Source organism: Salpingoeca rosetta (genome assembly GCF_000188695.1).
Source record: "Salpingoeca rosetta unplaced genomic scaffold supercont1.23, whole genome shotgun sequence".
NCBI lineage: Eukaryota > Choanoflagellata > Craspedida > Salpingoecidae > Salpingoeca > Salpingoeca rosetta.
Window position 1 is genome coordinate 696,284 of NW_004754911.1, and position 8,494 is coordinate 704,777.

At 54.2% G+C, this 8,494-nt stretch overlaps 3 protein-coding genes across 3 annotated transcripts in view; 2 read left to right on the forward strand and 1 right to left on the reverse strand.

Annotated features, from left to right (window-relative positions):
* The window catches only part of PTSG_08417 (uncharacterized protein), a 2,944-nt gene extending 898 nt beyond the window's left edge, over positions 1–2,046 (forward strand). Inside the window, exons 4-6 of the mRNA XM_004990610.1 lie at positions 317–378; positions 554–606; positions 871–2,046. Coding sequence (XP_004990667.1) covers positions 317–378; positions 554–606; positions 871–1,820 — 1,065 coding nt within the window. The 3' untranslated portion in view covers positions 1,821–2,046. The remainder of the gene's footprint in view (positions 1–316; positions 379–553; positions 607–870) is intronic.
* A 210-nt stretch (positions 2,047–2,256) lies between these two features.
* On the reverse strand, positions 2,257–4,507 carry PTSG_08418 (uncharacterized protein). Its single transcript, XM_004990611.1, has 5 exons — positions 4,336–4,507; positions 4,039–4,088; positions 3,597–3,809; positions 3,117–3,419; positions 2,257–2,912 (listed from the first exon to the last, which is right to left on the reverse strand). The coding sequence occupies exons 1-5, from the start codon at positions 4,367–4,369 to the stop codon at positions 2,853–2,855; spliced, it is 660 nt and encodes a 219-aa protein (XP_004990668.1). The 5' UTR covers positions 4,370–4,507; the 3' UTR covers positions 2,257–2,852.
* A 28-nt stretch (positions 4,508–4,535) lies between these two features.
* The window catches only part of PTSG_08419 (uncharacterized protein), a 7,619-nt gene continuing 3,660 nt past the window's right edge, over positions 4,536–8,494 (forward strand). The window contains exons 1-11 of the mRNA XM_004990612.1: positions 4,536–4,986; positions 5,234–5,332; positions 5,515–5,631; positions 5,785–5,916; positions 6,099–6,174; positions 6,420–6,481; positions 6,777–6,872; positions 7,213–7,344; positions 7,600–7,700; positions 7,935–8,018; positions 8,253–8,327. Of these exons, the coding sequence (XP_004990669.1) occupies positions 4,693–4,986; positions 5,234–5,332; positions 5,515–5,631; positions 5,785–5,916; positions 6,099–6,174; positions 6,420–6,481; positions 6,777–6,872; positions 7,213–7,344; positions 7,600–7,700; positions 7,935–8,018; positions 8,253–8,327 (1,268 nt within the window). The 5' untranslated portion in view covers positions 4,536–4,692. The remainder of the gene's footprint in view (positions 4,987–5,233; positions 5,333–5,514; positions 5,632–5,784; positions 5,917–6,098; positions 6,175–6,419; positions 6,482–6,776; positions 6,873–7,212; positions 7,345–7,599; positions 7,701–7,934; positions 8,019–8,252; positions 8,328–8,494) is intronic.

Genomic DNA, 8,494 nt, shown 5'->3' on the forward strand with positions numbered 1-8,494 from the left:
TGTATGTGTGTGTGCATGACCGTGTGTATGTGTGTATGTGTGTGTTTGTTCGTGTGTGTTCGTGTGATGATGATGATGATGATGATGATGATGATGATGATGATGATGATAATGATGATGATGATGATGATGATGATGATGATGATGATGATGATGATGATGATGATGATGATGATGATGATGCTGATGATGATGACAATGGCGCTTCTGTGTCTGTGACTCTGAACACGAATGCCTGTATTCAAAGCACGTGTTCACCAATTATCTGTGTACGATCGTGTGTGACTTTCCTTTTCCTGACACCACCCTATGCCAGGCCGCCAATCCCGTGACAATGGAGGCTTGCATGAGCATGTCGCCTCTGTGCGCGCAAGCAAGGTCAGCACATGTCGTGCAGTTCGTCATCCTGCGTGCCTGATGTGGCATGTTGCACCTGTAATGTCGGCTCAAGAGCCTCCTGGCGTCATTCTCTCGTGCCAACTGCCCTCACTCACCATACATTCGCCTGTATGCTCCTGCTTTGTACCTTCGTTCTGAATCATGCACCAACCAGGCAAGCGCGACGCGCAGCAGTGCTGGAGATGCAGGGCGACATTGCCAATTGGCGTAAGTTCCACAGATGGTTTGCGTGTGCAATTTGTGTGCACGCGTGGGTGTGCACGCGCAAGTATGCTGTCAGCGCGGCAGTTGCACAGCACAACCACAACTCGACAGCCATTTTGTTTGCCGCCGCCATCACTCTTCTCACTCCAAAACACACACACACACACACACACACACACACACACACACACACACACACACACACACACACACACACACACACACACACACACACACACACACACGGTCATCTTTGCAATTGTGAAGGTGCGCAACTTGACGCTGCGAGGCGAAGCCCAACGTCACTGTTTGATGACGCGAATGACAACGACAACGACGATGATGATGACGACGGTGATGACGACGGACACATGAACGAACGCGTCAGCAGAAGCCAACGCAGGAGGAGGCACAGCAAGGGGGTGCACCATGTTGGAAGAGTCAGTTGTGATGATGGTAACGGTGGTGGTTATGATGGTGGTGGTGGTGGTGGTGGTGTGGGTGTTGGTGAAGTGATGGACGATGAAGACTCTGAGAATAAGCGCTACGAGAATGTGCCGACATCGCAGGAGCGGGCGCATCACGGTGGCGGCTCAACGCCATCATCGTGTCACAGCTCGCAGTCCCAGCAACACGCCAAGCCACAACCGCAGCCACAACCACTGCAGCCACCACAACCACGCTTGTCACACAAGCAACCGCCAGCAACTGCGAGAATACCCCACCAACCACAACACCACCAACACCAACGAGCGGTGGTTCGACAGCCACAACAGCCACAACAACCACAGCACTACGAGGACACGTTTCGAGTGTCGACAGCACACGCGGCGCCTTCAGCATCGTCGTTGCCATCCTCTCAAAACCATCGCCAATTGCACCACCACGCTACAACCCGCCAACAACACAGCACCAACGCTGGTCCCAGTCAGGCGGGGACGGAGTCGAGGAAGCGAACGTACACGCGAGAAGAGATTGAGGCGAAGAAGATGAAGGCGATGATCAACAGGAAGCGCATGCAGGCGCTGAGACGCAAGCGTGCCAGGGAACAGCAACGGCTGGCACACACAGCACACACAGCGCGCCAGCAGCAGTCGCAACACTTGTACGCGTCTGCATCCCAACAACAGCATCAGCGACAACAACACGACTCTCGCCCCTCAAGCCAACAGCAACCACCGCAACTGCCACAACAGCACAGACACCCAAGGTGGTAACGCGATTGTTGGGGTTGAAGCTGTGTATTTGGCGTCAATGTCATGTCATGTCACATGTTGTTTGCGCACCCCAGCAGTGTTCTGCGTCTCTTTTTCATCCCCTTCCTGCCTTCCCGTGAGTTAATGGAACTATGAAGTGACATAACATAACACACCACCCTTGTCCTTTTGGGGGCGTGTGGCTTCTCACTGCGAAATACAAACATAAATGTGCTCACAAGCCCGGAAACTATGAGGAGCGTGCGTTCGTGTGTGTGTGTGTGTGTGTGTGTGTGTGTGTGTGTGTGTGTGTGTGTTGGGGGGGGGGGGAGTGTTAGAGATAGAGAGAAAGTGTGTGTGTGTGTGTGTGTGTGTGTGTGTGTGTGTGTGTGTGTGTGTGTGTGTGCTTGGTGAATTCAGTGTTTCTCCCTGCGTGTATGGTCGAGGGATAAAGGAATGATGTTTCCAGGGTGTTTTACTTCGCCCTGAAACTACGAGTGCCTCAATCACAACACCACAGCACAACACACGCGAGGCAAGGACAAACAACCAACACTTGGCTACACACAATGTACCGCTCACACGCGCACAAACCACGCAGCAACCAAACTTCTTCGTGAGCCAAGCACCAACCCACCACAAGGAGCGAACAAAACACCAATAGCTTGCAACACAACAACAACAATACCACCACGGCTGCAACCGCGCCGCACGACAGACAAACGACGCCAAGGAGGAGAGCAAACTGGTGGGGCAAACAAGCATTTGCATGTTGTCCTGGGGCACGCACACGACGGCAGCACTCGGATCGACAAGCCAGCGCGCAAGTGCTGAGAATGAACACCAGCCTGCAAAAAATAAACGCGCTGCCCATCGTGTTGCCGTGCACCACCACGCACAGCAAGCGCCACAATTTCACCACCACAGACACCGCCCAAATGCCAAATGACAGCGCCTTCGTCCACGAGTGCAGTAACGACAGCAACAGCGACAAGCAAGGACGACGAACAGAGATGAACACGGCGACAACAATGACAACAACGACGGCTTCAGTTAGGCCTGTGCAGAGAGCTCCTGCAGGTCAGCAATGCACTTGTTCATGATGGCCTCCTCCTGCGCACCAACAGAGAAGCCAAGTCATGACACAAGCAAGGTGAGCGTGCAACATTGGGCGCGCCACGCAGCACAAGCACAATGAAAGCAGCCGCAACAGTGGCCGCAGTAGAGGTAGCATGGGCTTACGTTCGGAACAAAGCAAAGCAAAGACGCACTCATGCCAGACACACACACACACGCACACAGAAGGGTGATGCGTACCTTGCCCTTGAGGGCCTTGGGCACCTCCGCGGCGAGGAACTGCACAATCTCGTCCTGCTCGCGCGAGCGGACCGAGGACTCGATGGACACCATGTTCTCCAGCTGGCCAATAACGTTCTGGTAGGCGGCATACTGCTCCTCGCGGAACGCAAGCTCCCGGCGCATGGCCTCGTACTCGCGCACAGCATCGAAAAACTCCGGCACACCCTCCATCGACGTCTTGAGCTGCTTCTGCTCCTCAATCTGTTGCTCCAGGGTGGCAATCTGGGAACGGCGACCAGCGTTGACAGACTCGAGAATCGCCTACAACGTGCACAAGCGATTGGAAAAGGGGGGGGATGGAAGAGAAGGTGAGCGAGGGTGGACGTTCGTGTGTGTGTGTGTGTGTGTGCGTGTGTGGGAAGCGGGAGGTGCAGGTGCATCTGCACTCAAGTGCAAGAGCGACTGGTGACAAGTGCTGGGTTTCGCGGTTGGACGCACCTGTGCGCGCTCGTCGAGCATGCCGGCGACGTCCTTGCCAGCCTTGCTCATGATGCCATACGTGACGGCACCGACGGCGGCAACGACGACTGTCTCGTTGTGAAGGATGAGCACCTCCTGGCTCAGGAGGTATGCGCCAATACCGGCAGTCAGGACGGCAGCGCCAGTCTTGCCAGTCTTGTCAGAGACGAGGCTGTGAGACACGGGCGCAGTCTATGCAGCACGCGTGCGTGAAAGCGTGTGTTTGTGCGTGTGTGTGGGTGTGCGGGAATGTGTGAGAGAGTGTTAATATGTGTGTGTGTGTGTGTGTGTCAGTATGTGTGTGTGTGTGTTTGCAGAGCGCAGAGCCAAACACTGAGACTTGTGCATTGACGCACGCTCGTCGTGCCTTGGAATGCTGTCACGCAAACAAGTAGCCACAAACACTGCCTTGCAAATGTACCTTGAGAGTGCGCTGAGAGGCAGCAAGGGCGCTGCGCTGCACAGGGCAGGCTGAATGCATGGTTCAAGCATCACAACATCGTCAGCATGAGGGTAAGAGAGTGAAGGAGAAACAGAGAGAGAGAGAGAGAGCGAGCGAGAGAGCATAGCAAGCTGTGCAATGATGCAACGCTTGTACACTGCTGCGCTGCACACACACACACACACATACACGCACACACACACACACACACACACACACACATACACATACACATACACACGCGCGCACACACAAGCAAAAGCACATCGAGCGCACCAGCGACACGGGCGAGGGACCTCAGAGCCATCATGGTTGAGCGAGGGTGGTGGCGGCAGAGAGCTGGTCTTGGTGTTGGGGAGGCAAAGTGCTTCAGTGGTTGCAGTGCTTTGCCAAAAACAATTCTATATTTTCAAGGTACCGGTACTGGGTACTGTTGTGCAATTTGCAAACATAGACTTAAATCAGTTTTTGATGTACAATTGGCAAATCGCAACCAGCACAAACGACAACAAACGACAAGACAAGAAGACAACACAGCCGCGGTGCTGGAAGCAGTGTCTCCTTCCTCCTTGTGTGTCTGCCTGTGTATCTGTGGTGGTAGTGGTGGTGGTGGTGCATGGGACGACAGTGACGATGATGAGTGGTCAGAGGCGCGCGAGCAAAGGGGCGAAGAAACCAGAGAAGCACATGCTTGGGTATGAGGTGGTGGGCTGGAGCTCCTACAGCGCACAGTTCCACCCAAAGAACATCAAGGAAGATCGTCCTTATGATCAATCCTCGCGCTGGTCCGCCGACATCTCATCGGCACCACAATATGTGCTGCTGAAGCTGCACAGCCCCGCATTGGTGAAGGCGGTCATCTTCGGCAAGCATGAAAAGGACAACAACTGCAACGTCAGGGAACTCAAGGTCCTTGCCGGCATGCAGGTGCGTTGGGCCCCACATCGCACACATGGCTTCGCACGCACGTCACCGCAAACTCGCACACACACACACACGCACACAAACACACAAGCACTGTGCGCTGGTGTTCACAGCATCGCAGCAAGTGCTGTTTTGCGCTGGTTTGCTGCTCTTGTTGTTTTTTGTTTTTATATCGCAACCTTTGTGGCTGTCGCTCTTCGCACCTCACTGTTGACTTTGCCTGCATCACTGCGCGGTGCTGCGGCAACAGGCGGACAAGCTGGATGTCATCATGCACACGGGCTTGCAGAACGACTCTCGTCCCGAAACCATTCCAGTTGACAGCGTCACCCTCTGCCAATACATCATGGTTCGCTGCTGCTGCGCGTGTGCATGTCTGCAATGGGTTGGACGGGTTGGACGGGTTGTGCTGGGGATCGAGCGCCCATTCAGTCATTTGCTGTGCTCACGCCTGGCACCTTACACTCGCGCGCTGAATCTGCTCTTGTTAGTTTTCTCACCGATGCGCTTGCTACCTTGTGTACTCGGCAGGTTCGCCCGCTGCGCGTGTGGGAGGTTGATTTTCACATCAGCATCTGGTACATTGGTCTGCTCGGCACAGAGAAGCCCACAGCCATCAAGCGCCACCACAAGCGCGTCCAACAAGAGGTGTGTGGGGGGGGGTGCGTGTGTGAGGGGGGGGGGCGGTGTTTAGCGGTTTGTACCTGTTGAAATGTTGGACACAAGAGTAAGTTACTTCAGCTTGCTTCAAACGCGCCTTGACCACCCATCCCCTCCACCTTCAACCCCCCCCCCTGTCAGGCGACGCGGCTGTGCCTGAAGCACTTGCGGCGCAGCGGCTATATGGACTGCTTTGAGCAGCTGTTGAAGAAGAGCAAAGTGCAGCTTGAGGACACCAGCGTCTCTGCCCTCTACTCCCTCCTCGTCCAAAAGGTGCCGTGTATGTGTGTGTGCGTGTGTGTGTGTGTGTGTCTGTATGTACTTGTGTGTGTGTGTGTGTGCGTGTGTGTTTGTGTACTTTGCGTGTGCCTGTGTGTCTGTGGGCATGTGTCTGCGCGTGCGCGTAATTCATCATGTGGTGCTCGCCGCTGCTGCTGCCACCGTCTCACAAACAGGGCGACTTTGCTGCTGTGGAGGAAATGCTGACTCAGCTCGATACAGACAAGAACATCTTCAACGAATACATTGAAAGTGAGTTTCGTGAGTTGTGTGTGTGTGTGTGCGTGTGTGTGTGCGTGTGTGTGTGTGTGTGTGTGCGTGTGTGTGTGCGTGTGTGCGTGTGTGTGTGTGTGTTGTAGTGAAGCATATATAGGTATCGTGATCCCCTCCACATCCTCAAACACACTCTCAACTACACGCACCCATGATTCGCATGTGAACCGCGCCCCCTGCCTGTTACCTTATATCTCCGCCTTTCGTCCCCCCCTCCCCTCCAGGCCAGCCGTACCAATACGAGTGGAAACAGCTTGAGCCGCTCAACAGCTTTGGATTGAAGGCGGTGCGTTGCTTCACACACACACACACATACACACATACACACACATACACACACATACACACACATATTTGCACACATGTTCCCGTGCCAGTTGGTTGAGCCGCGTTTCTTCCACCGAACTGACACATCCGCTCATGTGCACATATGTGTATGCGTGCGTGCCTGTCCGTCTGTCTACACACTTACCCATGTACCTATCTACCTGTCCATATGTCCATGTACGTACGTTCGTGTGTGTGTGTGTATGTGTGTGTATGCATTTGTATGTGTATGTGTATGTGTGTGCACACGGCAGGAGGCTGACGAGAAGCCGTCGATGCGCGGCGGGCACCAGGTCGTCATTGACACCACATCCCGCGTCATGTATCTCTTTGGCGGTTGGAACGGAGCGGTTCGTACATGTGCACGCTTGTATCGATGCGTCTGGCCATGTGTCTGTGTGTGTGTGTGTGTGTGTGTGTGTGTGTGTGTGTGTGTGTGTGTGTCTATCTGTCTGTGTGTGTGTGTGTCTGTGTGTGTCTATCTGTCTGTCTGTCTGTTTGTATGTGAGTGCATGTGTGTGTGTGTCTATCTGTCTGTCTGTCTGTCTGTCTGTCTGTCTGTCTGCCTGTTTGTCCGTCTGTCCATCCATCTTGTCACCCTCTCCATGTGCCTGTGTGGTTGCACATCACCAATCTCAACCACCGCCACCCTTCAACACTTCTCCCCTCCCCCCTCCCCCTTCTTTCAAGGATGAACTTGGGGATCTGTGGCGCTATTGGATTGACGAGAACCGGTGGCAGTGCATCAGCGACGACGCCCTCGCTGACGGCGGACCCTGTGCACGCTCGTGCCACCGCATGTGCATCGACAAGGACAAGAAGGTGCGTCATTATGACTGCGGGAGGGTTTGGGAAGCAAGGGGGTTGAGAGGTGGAAGTGGGGCTTGGATTTTTTTTTGTTGTGTGTGTGTGGTGTTTTTTATTTTTTCATTTTTTATTTTAATTTTCGTGTGTTGACATTGTCGCATCATTCGTGCACCTCACATTCATGTGCGTACACGTCGACCCCCACCCCACCCCCCTTCTCTCTCTCTCTCATCAACCACGACGCCATCAACAACGACCACCGCGTGGCAGATCTATGTGCTTGGTCGATTTGCCCAGCACGCGCATCCGCAGGACTTTCGCGTGTACGACACCGTCTGTGACACTTGGCGAACCATCTCCCGCGACACGGCGTAGGTCATGAGCCACTGGCATACGGTGTTGGAGTGACGGCTGGCGCTGCCGCTGTCAGTCGTGCGTTTTGTTGGTGTGGAGTTTCACCTTAGGGTTAGGTTACAGGGAGCTTGATGGAGCCCCTAACATGCACACACACACACACACACACACACACACACAATCACACACACAATCACACACACACAATCACACAATCACACACACACAATCACACACTCTCTCACGTGCAGGGGTGACGGGGGCCCGCCGCTGATCTTCGACCACCAGCTCGTGTACTGGCGCAACAAGCACGCCATCCTCGCACACGGTGGAAAGTGCGTTTGCCACACATGCACGCACGCACTCACACGCATGTGCACGCACATCGCACACACGCATTCAAACACACACGCGTGCACTTGTACATATGCACAAATACATTGGCTGATAGGTCCACGTACATGCACACCACTCTTCATTTCAAACCCTTCCCTTTGACGCTCTCCTCGCATCTTTGTTGTCCCTGACATGACTGCTCGTTGCGTGTTCCGTCCACCCGTCATCTGCAGGCTGTGTGGACGCGACCAGATGTATGGCGGCATGTACATGTTCGACATTGCGACCAGCAAGTGGGAAAAGCTCTTGTAAGTGCACACACGCACTGGGTGTTCCGCGTGCGTCACTTGTGCTGGCACACGTGTGGGGGTTGGTTTTGGGCACGGATCTTCTTTCCTGTCACACACACACACACACACACACACACACACACACACACACACACACACACACACACACACACACACTACTACTC